This window comes from Capricornis sumatraensis, chromosome 6 (genome assembly GCF_032405125.1).
Source record: "Capricornis sumatraensis isolate serow.1 chromosome 6, serow.2, whole genome shotgun sequence".
Taxonomy (NCBI): Eukaryota; Metazoa; Chordata; class Mammalia; order Artiodactyla; family Bovidae; genus Capricornis; species Capricornis sumatraensis.
In genome coordinates, this window is record NC_091074.1 from 92,304,892 (window position 1) to 92,321,173 (window position 16,282).

Sequence of the window (16,282 nt, forward strand, 5' to 3'; positions counted from 1 at the left end):
AAGTGAAACAAGGCAGAGGAGAAAATTTTGCTTACTTAAGGTAGAAGACTGGGCCTGCTGAGAGAGCACTGTGTACAATGGCAGAATCAGAGGTGAAAAAGGATGCAATGCTCATGAGACCTCACGGCTACAAAATCACACCTTTCCTAACAGCAGAAAACCAGTGGGAAAATTCTTTTTGCTAGATTGGAAAGACTACATTAAAGATATCTACTCAAGAAAACCAGAGGAAAGTTGTACAGACGACTGATTGAAAGAAAAACCATCCCAGTGATCCCAAACTAACTATATATTTTTGACAGGAAAAAGAAACTACTTCATTGTCATCATAAATTGCTATTTCCAAAAAAAATCTGTTAAGAGTAAGTGCATTTTAAAAACAAAGTGTGTTATTTTTAACGTCCCTTGTACAAAACTAACAGTGAAGACTTCCTTCCCTACCACCAACCCAGGAAGTGCAAAGATTCAGAATAAGAACCTTGGAAAAAAAAGGCAAATCAAACAAAGCTAGAAGAGCTGATAGTGAGAAAAACATGCATCATGAGAAAAACACTGGACACCAGAGGTGAGCACTAGTAGAGAAATGGAATGGGACACTTACACAGCAGCTATCTGTCAAAGGTCCTGATGGCTACTGTGTTCTTAAACCATCGAGACAGAATAGCAGGATGGGGAGAATGTAGTCACAAACAATCCACCAGATGACAATACTACACAGTGCAGAGGTCAGCACAGCTAGGGAACATCTGGAAAGGGGCAAAGGGGAAAGAACAGATGTTCAAACTGAGAGGCCAATAAATAAATAAATAAAGCCACGTGTGAATTTCAGATACCCTGCGATGCAAAGGGGCAGGAAACAGGGATCAAACTTTGCTGTGTTAGGCTGGGGGAAAAAAGCTGTCTTCAGTTTTAAACAAATTTGCTATTTGGTAACAAAAGATTAGACCCAATCTCTAGTTGGATAACTACCCCATGTTAATTTAATTTGTATGATACAGAAATTAGAGTCACAGCTATGTGACTGAAATTGTTTAAAAAGCACAATAACCACACAGAAAACCAAATCACAAACAAAAATGAGGCAAAACCAACCAAAAAACAAAAAAACAAACCCCTGAACTGATAATTAACAACAATCTCATAGGAGGCACAATTAATTACAAGTGAACACAACACAGCATGTGTCTGCATTATAGATTTTCATTTGTTCCTCTAGTAAAGCTCATGGCAAGAGATTTATTTTCCAATAATGAAGCATATCTACTTACACTGTTAAGGGGTTTCTAAGGGATTATTCAAGGATAACTATATCTGTATCTTTACCTGCTCCCATAGGATGCACTTCCATGGATGAAGTTATAAAATTTACCGAATCAATTTTAGCAGAGACAATAACAGATTTGCCATTATGTTGGGTATCACTCGAAGATCATCATGCTACATCACTGCCTGTCTTCATGGTAGTCAGCATCAGAGAAGTTCTCTGACAAAATCACTAGTTTCATAATTTCTAATACTTTAATTCTCCCCAAATATTGACTGTTTGTGAAACAGAAATCAATGACTGGATGTACGATATAACTTTCTTCTGAGAATCATCAGTACTCATCTATTTTTTCACTCACTTTCCCTCTTACAAGTATTTTCATTTGGCTAAGTACCAACATTTGAGCAAAATAACATGTGCACATTGACACATGGTAGAAACATTTCAGATTTTTAACCCAAGCTACTGCTCAGATTTTTACTTCTAAAAGGGGACTTTTAACTTCTAAAACAACACAAAGACTTTGGAAGGAAAAGAAATCTCCAGCTGACCTTTTCTGGGGCCAAAGGAACTACAAAGAAGAGCAAAGAAGAGATTGTAACAGCCAAGAGGGTCGGAAAAAGCAGAGGGAATAAGGAGGAAGGATGGAAAATCTCCTAATCTAAGATTAGTCATCTACTGTGACTAATCTTAAATTCTCCAGGGCCTTTACACATAATTAAGAGCTTAGAATTTCAGCATTTTGCTTTTTCCTTTAAAAGTGTGACTTAAAAGCTTATTAATTGTGTGCATGGGGAGAGGACAGTTTGGGACTATTCTATTGTTTTGGGGATTACAAATACAATTAAAGGGAATCAGCAGTGAAAGCTGAGGGCTGGGGTTCCATCACTGGTCAGGGAATTAAGATCCCACAAGCCATGAAGCATGGCCAAAAAAAAAAAAAAAGATTTTTTAACATATGCCAAGAGTGCTTCACAAGGGGCCAGTGCCTTTTACACCTTTTGGGATAAGGTGGGGTGTAACTAAGGAAATGGATAGCATAGAGGCTGGAATTTTCTCCATGGGTTGTTGCTAGTTACTATCATTCAGCCATCCATCAAGTTCTGTCTCAGGGAACTGCGCATACCAAGATAAATATCACAGCATCTCATGTCGTTATCTGGTTTCCCACAATATTTCTAATTTTAGTCTACATTCGTTGCTTTCTTTTATGTTACCACAAACCTTTGATCTATGGAAGAGACTTTCGTAGTTTCATTTTTTTAGAAAGGAGCATCAAATGATTTGTACTCTTATAAAACATATTCACAAGGTAGCAGACAGAGTTACTAAAGGAAATTTCCTTTAAGCATTAGCAAACTCAAGAACCTTTGACTAAGCAGAATTCCCATTCCCTGACTTGCAACTTGACTTCTGAACAGAAGGCAATAAGCTATTGAGAAATAAACTGATGCTGCAGATTTTTAAAAACAGAACAAAAAACCTGGACATAACTAAAAGCAATCCCACAAAATTATCCATTTTATAGGGCTTGTGATTCCAAGTGTGGCCCCTGGACCAGCAGCATCTTTGACACCTAGGAGCTTGCCAGAAAAGAAATGCAGAATCAGATGGCATCCCAGACCCAGTGACCATTATCTGCATTTTAACAAGCTGCCCAGGAGACTCAAACGCACACTGAGGTTTGAACAGCACTGCCCTAGGGCGCTAGCTATTTCTTCCTGTATAAAACTGGCTTCAGAATGATTATTTGGAGGGACTATACTATTTTTAAATAAAAGGAACCATTAAATGAAGACCTGAAATTAAAAACAAAATGGCATTTGGATTTAAAAAAATTATTTAAAATGCACCATTCTTACAGCATTCTAGTTGACTGCATGCACAACAGCAAAGAGAATGCTTAATTACTGCCTATAATCAATACTGATGCCTTTCACTCACATGGCACTTTATTATGGAAAACTCATTCCTTCCCTTTGGGTCTTTTAAGAATCTCCCAAGGCAGTGGCCCATGATGATACATCCTTTAAGTGGAACTGAACTTTGGAATTTAAGATTATGAGAAGAAACTAGCGAAGGACCACTTTTAATTAAAGAGGCCTGTTCTTCAGACTTAGGGACACAGTGAAAGGAGGAGAGAGTGGGAAAAACCGAGAAGAGTACATTGAAACATATACATTACCCTGTGTAAAATAGATGGCTAATGGAAATTTGCTGTATAACACAGGGAGCTCAACCTGGTGCTCTGTGATGACCTAGAAGGGTAGGATGGAGGGGGCAGCTGGTAGGAGAAGAGGGAAGGGATATATGTATACTTATGGCTGATTCATGTTATATGGCAGAAACCAACACAACATTGTAAAGCAATTATCCTCCAATTTGAAATAAATTTTCTTCCCCTCTAGCTCAGACAGTAAAGAATCTGCCTGCAATGCAGGAGACCTGGGTTCAATCCCTGGGTCAGGAAGATCTTCTGGAGAAGGGAATGGCAATCCACTCCAGAATTCTTGTCTGGAGAATCCTATGGACAGGGGAGCCTGGCAGGCTACAGTCCGTGGGGTCACAAAGAGTTGGACACGACTGAGCAACTAACACTACTCCTACTCCTGTGTCATAATTTCTTACCATTTTACAAGATGCTTATTGAATAATAAGATAACCTGTCTCCATCACCAGAAAGGCAGGGCGGGGGGTGCTGCAGAATTTGGTACCCACCCCACAATGAAAGGTACTAGAAGGAAGGAATCCAATGGCACAGGTAGGAGCATCTGCTAAACAGTATCTTGGGAAAAAAGTACAATGGCCAAGTTTTTCACTTTACCATCTTTCTAACAATCCTGGATGTTCCTAGAGATTGAATCTCGACTAAGACTTACATGAGGAACTGTAAGAGGACACACACAGACAACCTAATAACTATAAAACTTGCGATCTCCACTTTAAATCTCCTTCTGTGACTTGAAAAGAATTCCTCCAACAAAAAGTTCATATAAAAATATAGTTTAATCAATTCATTGTTGACTTAAAATAACATGACATTAAGCCACCATGTCACCACTAATTAAATTCCACCATATCAAAACAAATTATGTGCAATATGGTAGTAAATTTAAATAAGTCTGCAATTTTAACAACTACAGACAAATCTGCAGTCATTCTATAGTTTACATCCGCTGTCACTCTCTGGAGGATGTAAAATGGTTATGAGAAATGAATACTGCATACCATATTAGTAAACAAAGAAATCAGCTATTGCAGCCGCCAGCCAAAGGGGAGCTGGTATGCTCTGAAGGAACTCAGAAAGGAGAAGAATACCTGCCATCTAGCAGCCGTCAGACTGCAGCCACTCCCCACGGCGAGCCTTGAGGAGACTGGGATATGAAAACGCTGAATATTGGACCCAAACAGCTGAGGTGCTGATCAAAGGAATGATTTCAGTGAGCCCAGACTCCTGCATCTTCCCACACATCTTCCCATAAATTCCTTCACTTGAGATATTTAGCTTTCTTTTATTAACGGTGATCTTTCGACATTTAGACTATCTGCCCTTTGCTGCAAACTCCTATATATCACGGTGCCTCCCTCCACACCCCCATCCCCTCCTCAGAGCAGTTCTTTCAGGGTTACTTGAAATGCTGCCTCCTAGGTTTCTAAGTCCTAAAAATTTTTAGTCGACACTTCCTATCCACAGAGAAATAGTTTTCTGTATTTTGCTTTTCTATCTATACAAGCTAGAGAGGCTACAACAGAAGCCAGAGATAAATAAAAGATACCTAAGTTTCTTAGGCAACACCCTTAGATTGTAAATGAAGTAGATACTCATTTCAAGGCGGCATAATGGTCATGCAACCATGGAGAAAATGTATAGAAACAAATGCTCATGAACGAAGGACCTTATACACAAATTAAATAACAACCACCACACGAAGGAAATCAGACTCACGTGAGAGGAATAGCATTTGTTTTTGACTGTCTTCTGCTTTTCAGGGCCCGAAGTCTATCACCTTGTGTCACTCCATTGATTTCGTCGTCATCACTGTACTGTGTAAGTAGAGAAACACTGAGCTAATGACTTAAGCTGTACTTATTAACGCAGTGAAGCACAGCAGCTATATCCATACAGATCACACACAGACACATACAAATATATTCATACTTTAACTTTCTGATGAACTCTAAAATATCTTGCTGCTGTCAAAATAAAGCTATAGGACACATTTCAGGACACCTTCACAAAGAACCCAATAGCACTCTTATTATAAAACATTTTGACAGAGAAGAGGCATAATGGGTTTTCAATATTGAAAACACTTTCTTTAAATTTTGCAATCTACTTACCACTACAAAACATATCTACTATTGCTACCCCCTAAACTCTTGGTTCTTTAAGGTTCCCCATTTGCGAACAAGTGGTCTCCTAAATCAGCTATCATGAAATGGGAAAAAATAGGGAGAGGGGGTATCACTAGGTTGATATAAAGAGTTTACTTTACATACCTCTTTTTATCCCAGTGCCTTGTGAGTAAACAAAACATAAACTTTAGTTTTATGGACACATAACTTTAACTATTTTGACTAAAAAGTTCCTAGACAGGGCAATAAGTATAAAAAATATATGACGATAATCCCTCAGAATGTGCTTTATTTATCTACAGTTTTCTCCACGCCCTAAAAACTTCTCAACAGCACTTAAAGCAATGACAACAGCATGACGGGGGTGGTTCGATTACCAGTTCAGGTTCTTGCTTGTCTTGGTTCTCGACCCCATTGATTGAAATGTCATCCACAGCCGAAAGGAGTTTTGAGACAGCTGCTCTGTGTTTTCCATTCTCCTGACCCCTCAACTTTTGACGAAAATAGTCACCTTCTATCCAGAGGCTTGCCTGTTTCCTACAGCAATGAAGTAACAATATCAAAATACAGCCTTCCAGAAAGAAACATAACAACAACTTTCTCCTACTGCTGTTACCAAGGGCTAAGAAAAATTCTAATTCCCATCACCTTCCAGACCCATGAATTCCTGAGGAATTACTGATAGCGCAGTTCATAAAGAATTCGTCTGCAATGCAGGAGACCCCAGTTCGATTCCTGGGTTGGGAAGATCCACTGGAAATGGGACAGGCTACCCACTCTAGAATTCATGGGCTTCCCTTGTGGCTCAGCTGGTAAAGAATCCGCCTGCAATGCGGAAGAGCTGAATTTGATCCCTGGGTTGGGAAGATCCCCTGGAAAATGGAAAGGCTACCCACTCCAGTATTCTGGCCTGGAGAATTCCATGGACTGTATAGTCCATGTGGTCACAAAGAGTCGGACACAGTTGAGTGACTTTCACTTTCACTTCCATCCACTTACATCATCAAAAATTGTTGCTGTGGTCCAATCACTGAGCCAGGCCTGCAGATTCTGACCCAAGCAATGGTCTCGGTTGCTGTCATCCTGTAATGCTTCATGATGTAGCAGGCTATCAAAGTGCCTGTTCGTCCAAGGCCAGCTTAGAAAAGAAACAAACCAATGAGACCTGGTCTCATCTGCTCCAAAATTTTGATGGGCAGGTAGAATTTTTTTTTTAAAAGCTTCTCAGGATTCTGCTCCCCTCAACAATGCTTCTTATGTTTTGATGTACAGTACAACCAACTAGAGAGCTTTAATTGGTATGTGATGCAGCCTAGAAACAGAGATTCCTAAAATCTCCCACGTGATTCTATGTTTAACCAAAACTGAAATCCACTTTCTAAGACATAATTCTCAGTAACAGTGTTTTATACTCTGGGTTTTCAGTTAATAATACCATCATCTTTCTAAAAATATAAGCTTAAAATCTTGTACTTTCTCCCTCACCCAACATTTTTTTCTACTCTACTTTTATACATATTTGCACATGGACTTTCCCCCCACTCTACTCCTATTGTCCTTCTTTACTCTCATCTAGACTAGTATCATTACCTCCTGTGATGATTAAATCTCAGTGTCAATCTGGCAGGTGTAGTTCAATGAGATTGGTAGACTCTGAGTAAGCTGAGTGCCCTCCATACTGTGGGTAGGCCTCATCCAATCAATTGAAAGTCTGAAAAGAACAAAAAATCCACCTCCCAAAGCAGAGACATTGCCAACAAAGGTCCATCTAGTCAAGGCTATGGTTTTTCCAGTAGTCATGTATGGATGTGAGAGTTGGACTATAAAAAAGGCTGAGTGCCAAAGAATTGATGCTTTTGAACTGTAGTGTTGGAGAAGACTCTTGAGAGTCCCTTGGCCTGCAAGGAGATCAAACCAGTCAATCCTAAAGGAAATCAACCCTTAATATTCATTGGAAGGACTGATGCTGAAGCTGAAGCGCAATACTTTGGCCACTTGATGTGAAGGGCCGATTCATTAGCAAAGACCCTGATGCTGGGAAAGATTGAAGGCAGGAGAAGAAAGGGGCAACACTGATTCAATGGACATGAGTTGGAGCAAGCTCTGGGAGATGGTGAAGGACAGGGAGGCCTGGCGTGCTGTAGTCCATGGGGTTGCAAAGAGTTGAACATGACTGAGCAACCAAACAACAAAGTTAGAGGGAATTTTCTACCAGACAGGCTTTGGACTTCAACTGCACCACTGGCTCTCCTGGGTCTCCAGTCTGCCAGTCCACACTGCAGCTTTTATACTCACCAGCCTATATATTCCCATAAGCCAGTTCCTTATAATAAATCTCCTTCTCTGTATGTACATATCCTACCAGTTCTATTTCTCTGGGAAACTAACACAGATTTTGGTACTGGAAAGTGGCATGCTACTCAAACACTATGCAAAAATGTGGAAGTGACTTTGGCACTGGGACTATAAAGACCAGGAGAGGTTTAAGGCACATAACAGAAAAAACCTAGACTGCCTTGAAGAGACTATCGGTAGGAGGAATATGGACATTAATGGAGATTTCAGTGTAGACTCACTTTGAAACTGAAAGAAAAGCAATTCTTATTAGAAAGTGGCAAAATCCCCCCAGAAACCACCTGGCTGAATTGTGTTCTAGTGCTTTGTGGGAGACAGAACTTCTGAGGGATGCCCTTGGACATTTAACACAGATTTAAATTCATAAGCAAAGTGCTGAAGGTCCAGCCTGGTTTCTCCTGACTGACATGAGGAGAGAGAGATGAACTGAAGAAGTAATAGTTAAGCAAAAAGGAATGACAAACTAAACGTTTAGAAAATTCTAGGCCTAGTCAATCTGAAAAAAGAGAGAAAGTATATTCTGGATACCAAGCGTAAGATTAAAAAATAAATTCCATAACGATATCACCCATGGATTTAATCATGGGTAGTTGAAAGCCAGCTCAGCAGAAGCCAAAAACACTGACAGGATTACAGTAGAAGACACACTGACAGTTTGGACTAAAGAGGAGGATGAAAAAGGGCTAAATAGGGTGAAACAAAGGCAGGCTTTTTTTTTTTTTGGGTTTCAGGGATTCCATAGGACTGGACAACGGATCTGGTTACAAATAAGGCCCATCCTTCAAGAGAAGGTTAGTATGACTCTAAGGGTGATGCAGAGGTCAGCCTGGCTGCCAATACAACCATAGGCCCAGAGGTCAAGGCTGTCTACTCCTAGGTATTATAGGGCAGAGCCTCCTGTATAGTTTCAGCAAGCTAGGCTGCCCCTGCCCATAGCCACAGGGGCAGGGCTGCCACCTTGAGCCCAAGGAAGCTAAAGAGCCTAAAGATCCAATGGCATTTGCTTTGCTAGTCAAGGCTATGGTTTTTCCAGTGGTCATGTATGGATGTGAGAGTTGGACTGTGAAGAAGGCTGAGTGCCGAAGAATCGATGCTTTTGAACTGTGGCGTTGGAGAAGACTCTTGAGAGTCCCTTGGACTGCAAGGAGATCCAACCAGTCCATTCTGAAGGAGATCAGCCCTGGGATTTCTTTGGAGGGAATGATGCTAAAGCTGAAACTCCAATACTTTGGCCACCTCATGCAAAGAGTTGACTCACTGGGAAAGATTCTAATGCTGGGAGGGATTGGGGGCAGGAGGAGAAGGGGATGACACAGGATGAGATGGTTGGATGGCATCACTGACTCGATGGACATGAGTCTGAGTGAACTCCAGGAGTTGGTGATGGACAGGGAGGCCTGGCGTGCTGCGATTCATGGGGTCGCAAACAGTTGGACACGACTGAGCGACTGAACGGACTCAACTAATTGAACTTGCCTGGGACCTGTCACTACTTTCTGATTTCTCTCATTTGGAATAGGAATATCTATCCTATGCCCGTTACATTATTTTACTTTATAAGTACATAACTTGTCTGGTTTTAGAGGTTCACAGAGAGGAATTTGCCTCAGGATAAATCATACCTGAAGTGTCAACTATGATTCAGGAGATATTTAGATGAGACTTTACATGTGGAATTGATACTGTAATGGGTTAAGACTTTGGGGACTGTTGGGAAAGAGTGAATGCATTTTACCTCAAATGAATACTGGGTGCCCAGAGAACAGAAAGTTATGGACTAAACTGTGCCTCCCCAAATCCAGATGTTGAAATCCTTAACTCCCAATAAGACTGTTTCTGGAAAAAGGGCCTTTGCAGAGGAAATTAAATTAAATAAGGTCATGGAGTGAGAGGGGCACCTAACCCAACAAGACTTGTGTCCTGTTTTATAAGAGAGGAAGAGATACCAGGACTGACTGTATAAAGAGGACAAAGAAAAGGCAGCTGGCTATAAGCCAGGAAGAAGGGCCTCACCAGAAATCAGCACTTTCATCTTCAACTTCTAGCCTCTAAACTGTGAGAAAGTGACTCTCATGCTCTACTGACTGACCTAGTCAGGCAACTCTCAAATTATAAGAAAATAACTTTTTTGTTGTTGAGTATTCTGTTATAGTACTTAGAGCATACACTGCCCAGTGAATCTTACTTTTCCCTTGATAATCCAACCTTCATTCACACCATCATCACTTTTCTTCACCAAAGATCTTATCATATCAAATCCTCTTCAGATATTTAACTGGTCAGCAGTGAACTTCAGAGTTTCCCAACCTCAGCACTATTGACATTTGGAGTGACAGAATTCTTTATTGCGGTGGCTATCCTGTGCATTTCACCTGAAAATCATCTCAACTGCTTATTATAATTGGAAAAAAATGAAATAACCAAAGTTGTATTTAGTTTTATTTTTTAGATTCTGGCAAAATATGCCTAATATAAACTTTATCATGTGAACAGATTTTTGTTTATGAATCATTTTCCTGATTTCAATTACTTCTCTATGATTAGCTCACTGAGGTTTCTTTTGGGGCAGGTGATATGAAAATTTACTATCATGATTTCACCATCAAAACTTATGATCTTGGTCTTTCCTTTTACCCTTTTGTATAACACCAAAAGAGAGACATTGGCTACCTTGACAACCTTAAAGCAGGTTCCAGGAATATCACCAACAGCATGACCTTTGCAACCAAATCCAGCAACCAGAACTTCATCATTTTCTTGGAAACATTCAAACGACAAAGGCTGTATTTTGTCTTTCTTGATTCGCTAAACCTGATACACTTCCTGATGGCAGAATTTGGCTGTCTGGCTTCAAACCGTACTTCTTCTGTCACAATTCCCTTTGCATGAGAAGTGCCTCCAAAAGGACTGGTCCTAATAGGCTTTCTTGGACTGTCTATCATGCCACTTGTGATGGCCATGGAGGTTCCCAGCAGTATGAAGACTGCAACACTTGTCTATCCTGCCGGCGCCACAGACCTAAGCGAAAGAGCTCATGGAGCATTTTTAAGACAGTCATTTTAAATTTTTTAATTCAAAGATCTATGTCTCTTTGGGGTCAGTTTCTGTTGAACATTGTAACCATTTTAAAATGCAGAGACAGCATCATTAACAAATTAACATTGCTGTGCAATCACTACTACTATGTCCCAAGTATACTTGAGACAAATTATATTCTATTAGTTGGTGGGCAAAGAGTTCTGTATAAGTCTGTTAGATATAGATGGTTTGCTGAAAGAAACAAATATAGATGGTTTGTTGAAAGAAACAAATATAGATGGTTTGTTGAATGAAATGGCAACCCACTCCAGTGTTCTTGCCTGGAGAATCCCTGGGATGGTGGAGCCTGGTGGGCTGCCATCTATGGCGGTTGCACAGAGTCAGACATGACTGAAGTGACTTAGCAGCAGCAGCAGCCATTAATTCTTCAAATAATCTCCCTGCTTCTCTCTTGTCCCTTTGGGATTCCCAAAATCCATACACTGGCTTACTTCATGGTGTCTCAGAGTTCCCTTAGGCTTGGGTCCCATTTCAGTCTTTTTTTTTTTGTTCCTCAGACCTAGGGGCTTCCTTGGTGGCTCAGATGGTAAAGCATCCGCCTGCAATGCAGGAGACCCGGGTTCGATCCCTGGGTTGGGAATAATCCCTGGAGAAGGAAATGGCAACCCACTCCAGTATTCTTGCCTGGAGAATCCCATGGACAGAGGACCCTGATAGGCTACAGTCCATGGGGTTGCAAAGAGTCGGACATGACTGAGAGACTTCACTTTCACTTTCCTCAGACCTGATCATTTCAATTATTCTGTCTTTAAGTTTGCTGAATCTTCCTTCTGCCTGCTTATGTCTGCTTGTGAATCTCATCAGTAAATTTTTCATTTCAGTTCCAGAATTTCCGTTTTCCTTTTAATGCTTAGTCTCTCCTGTTGATATTTTAATTTGATTCATGCATTGTTTTCTTGACTTTGTGCACATTTTCTTTTACCTCTTTGAGCACCTTTAAGACAGCTGTTTTAGGAGTTCTCTGGCAGTCCGCTGGTTAAGACTCCATGCTTCCCAGCTCTATTTCCTGACACTGCAAACTCCAAAATGAGTTTCCCTGCCCTCTTGTAAGGACAATCAGTCTGCTGCTTGTTTTTGCTCTGCTGAATGCATCCCTTTTTGCACTCTGTGACACGCTTTAATATATAGTTTTTATGTATCCAAAGAGATGATTGCTTCAACTTTAATATTTTTGATTCTCGCTGTGGTGGCTTGAATGGAAGCTTCTGTAACCCCGCCAGTAACTCATTTGGGGTGTCCTTGAAATAATAAAGTTTGATTCTTAAAAAAAAAAAAAAGACTCCATGCTTCCACTGCAAGGGGCATAGGTTCAATCCCTGATCCGGGATACTCCCATGCCATGTAGCAACAACAAAAAAATACAGTTGTTTTAACACCTTTGTCTAATAAGTTCACCCTCTGGCCTTTCTTTGGGACAGTTTCCGTTGATTCATTTTTTTCCTTTGAATGATCTATCCTTTCATGTTTCTTGGCAGTCCTTGAGATTTTTTGGTGAAAACTGAAAATTTGAATCTGATAATGTGGGAACTCCAGTAATTAGATTTCTTATATGTTCCAGGGTTTGCTGTTTAGTTTTTCTTTTCCCCAATGTTGGATTTTTCTTAACAAAAATATATTCCTTGTCTTCTTAGTTGAATAACCAAAAAAGAAAAGTTTAATAAATCCTGGTATATCCACATACTCATTCAATAAATACTTATTAAGTACCAGGCACTGTTCTAGTTACTGAAAATCTAGCAACTTGTTAGAAAACAAAGTCCAAAAGATAAGTTCTTGGAGTTTGCTCTGCTCACTGACATATGCCAGAACCTACCAAAGTAGGCACCGAATAGAAATTTAATGAATAAATGAATGTGATAAGCCTTTGTAGGGTTACCTATGAATACAACTTAATTATTATACTTTCCATATGAAATTGGCAATTTAAAAGAATTCTTTGGGACTTCCCTGGTCATCCAGTAGTTAAGAATCCACTTTCCAGTGCAGGGTATGCGGGTTTGATCTCTGGTTGAAGAACTAAGATCCCACATGTCACAGGGTAACTAAGTCCACAAGCCACAACTACTGGGCCTGTGAGCTCCATAGCCTGCACAACCTAACTAGAGAACCCACACACAACTAGAGAACCCACACGCCACAACTTGAGAGAAGCCTGCACACTGCAACAAAGACCTAGAGCAGCCAAAATAAATAAATAAATAAAGGCGTTCTTTGTATGTACAGCTTTTTTATGCCAATACCTCAATAAAGTAGTTTTAAGAAAAAAAGCAAACCACAAAAGGAAAAAAAAAGCACTCTTTAAAACAAAGGCATCTTCATGTGTCCTTATATATAATCTAAATGAGTATGGTGTGTTTCTATACACACATATATTCATGTCCACCACTCTTTAACCAACGCTAGAAACATACCTTTACAGTGTACTGCAATGGCACCCTCTGCATTTTCACAAATATCCAGAAATTCTTTAACGATGGCATCAGTAGGGGTGCTGCCATCCGCAAAGAAAAGATCATAGTGATCGAAACCAGCATTTGTAAAGCGTTTGGCATCATACATCCTTTTATTCAGACGAATAACTGTAGTAACGTTGTGATTCTTAAAATATGGAATATAAGCCTCAGGAGAATGCTGATGGTAACCTACATGAAGAAATTCACCAGATGTTGTAAAATGCAGAAAGAAAACAATGGATAACAGTATCACTTGTAACTGCATGGAAACAGTATCTGGACTGGGGATTGAATACCAATTTGATTATAACTATGAAAAAAATAAAAAATTAAAATCCAGGCAGAATGATGAGATAAAATGTTCAAGAGTACACTTAATTAAGAGAGCAAAGCTTTGGCCTCTTTTAAAAGAAAACACCGGATGGATACTTTTAATAACAAAACTATACTAGTCTCATATTTTTGCATACCACTTTCAAGTCTGGTTCTTGAATGAGGTCCACAGAAGGCAAGAAATCGGTCTGGTATTATCCAATTTAAATCTCCATTTTCTGCTTTCTGCAAAGGGAAGATCAGAATTCATTTTTATATTTAATCTCCTCTCCATGTCCCTTTCAATAGGGAGTATCTTAAGAACTTCAAATCCATTTCCTTTAGCACAAAAGCTGTTTACAAATGACCATGAGACAGGAAACTAAAATTTATCCTGTTATGAATACTCCCAGGGAATAGTCAGCCCTCAATATCTGTGGGTTTTGCATCTGCGGATTTGGAATGCTGACTATGAGACTTGAACATCTGTGGATTCTGATACCAGCAGTGGGTCCTGAGACCAATCCCCCCTGGATACCAAGAGACAACTATAGTTAGTTAAACTTCTGGTCCTAATAACTTTCACTTAACAGCATTTTTTTTTCCTACAATAATCAGCCTCTGGAAAATACAGCTGACTGCTGCTGTTATCCAGACTACGCCTAAATACTTTATTTTATCCAAGTTGCTGCTAATTAGTAACAAAACCCAGTTTTCTATCATGAGGGATATGGAAACTTCCCTGTTTTCCTGAATTACTAATTGGCTTCCGATGTGAGCAATCGTGACTTCTTAAAGAAGAAAAAAAAAAGTCAATTTAAGGTCCTTGTTTCTCAATATTTACTTTTTATTTCTACAGAGGCACCTTTCCATCATTTTGCTGCCTACTTAATTAGAGAAATCAATGAAAATTTTTTACTAAAATTCCCCAGAAAACTTAAAATCACAAGAATACGGAGATCACATCTAAACTGAAATTTAAAACATTTTACTTCCTGTTACTAAGTCTTTTGGATTGAATTACACAATTATTCTAAGATAAAGTTCAAATTTAATAACAATAGAGATGGCTACAAAAAGACTTAGGAGACAGGTGATAGTGGGGAAGGAGAGAATATAAACACATCAGCTTTACAATTGCAGTATGTTTTCGTCTTCCTAAGAATAGGCAAGAAAAAAAATCAAGAGTTGTTTTAAGGTCTATAGGTCAGGCAAGTAACCCAAAACTGATTTACCTGACTTAGTTATAAGTTAAGGAAGCTGATGAGCCCATGTTCATTTCAGGCTAAAAGATGTAAGTAAAAATGAGGACAAGCATTGCCAGATGTTCTGACTTTGAAGTAAAATCAGAGTCTTAAAATGAGAAATGTGTGATTAGATTTCATTGAATCACAGGTATCATATACTGTAAGATGCATTCTGAATTCAGAAAAGTTAAAACAGGAAAAAAAAGGGCATCATGGAATCAATGAAAACCACCAATCCAAAATTTGTAAATATAGACTAAGGGCTTCCCTGGTGGCTCAGCTGGTAAAGAATCAGCCTGCAATGCAGGAGACCTGGGTTCGATCCCTGGGTTGGGAAGATCCCCTGAAGAAGGGAATGGCTATCCACTCCAGTGGCCTGGGGAACTCCATGGACTCACAGAGTCAGACATGACTGAGTAACTTTCACTTTCATAGAAACTAAACAAAGCTACCATTATGGTCTGTAGCTACTTAACAGTTCCCCGTGTCTCAATGTAATTTCTCTCTAAGTAAATGACATTTGTTGGTGACCATACTACTCCACAGCAATGCTGCAATTTCTGCATTGGTGAGAAGGAAGCTAATTAGCACTTATAATTACTCCTTAGTAAAAAACATGTAACACTGAGGGAACACTAACCGGTGTTTTTATTAGTTTTGCTTATCTAAAAAGAGAAAGTATATTTTATTTTAAATGTTTAATTCTGATAAAGTGAAAGCCACCGAATTTTCATAAGGGGAAGTACAAAAAATGGTGTTAATAATTCAACTATATTCAGTAATTAAGATGGAAAATGTACATTGTACTTTATAAACATATAGCTATTACAGAGAAGTAAAGGCAGAGCTGGCCTAATGAATCACACAATATGCTTTTACATCTTTGGTACATCACAATAATGATCAGCAGTAGCTATTAACCCAATTCATGAAGAAAATAGTTCAATTATACCTAGGGATTTAAAATAATAGCTACTTTAGAAACTGTGAAAGAATAGTTATCTGAGGATTTAAGGTGCTGCTGAATAGAGTGCTGTCTGTGGAATCACTCCATTATTAGTGAGATTGTCCGCTCAAGATAACTATAGCAGGATAGGAAAAAAAAAAAAAAACAAAAACCAAGATTCCACAAGTATTCTTGGCTGAAAAAGACATTTAGCATAACATCTTACTCATTATCTACTTGGAGGGTA

General features: G+C 39.3%; 1 protein-coding gene across 2 annotated transcripts in view; it reads right to left on the reverse strand.

Annotated features, from left to right (window-relative positions):
- CDC14B (cell division cycle 14B) overlaps window positions 1–16,282 on the reverse strand; it is a 123,850-nt gene that overhangs the window by 12,717 nt on the left and 94,851 nt on the right. For both annotated transcript variants that reach the window (XM_068973683.1, XM_068973684.1), the window contains exons 8-12: window positions 14,001–14,088; window positions 13,489–13,719; window positions 6,623–6,761; window positions 6,001–6,160; window positions 5,214–5,311 (exon numbers count right to left, since the gene is read on the reverse strand). In XM_068973683.1, the coding sequence (XP_068829784.1) occupies window positions 5,214–5,311; window positions 6,001–6,160; window positions 6,623–6,761; window positions 13,489–13,719; window positions 14,001–14,088 (716 nt within the window). The remainder of the gene's footprint in view (window positions 1–5,213; window positions 5,312–6,000; window positions 6,161–6,622; window positions 6,762–13,488; window positions 13,720–14,000; window positions 14,089–16,282) is intronic.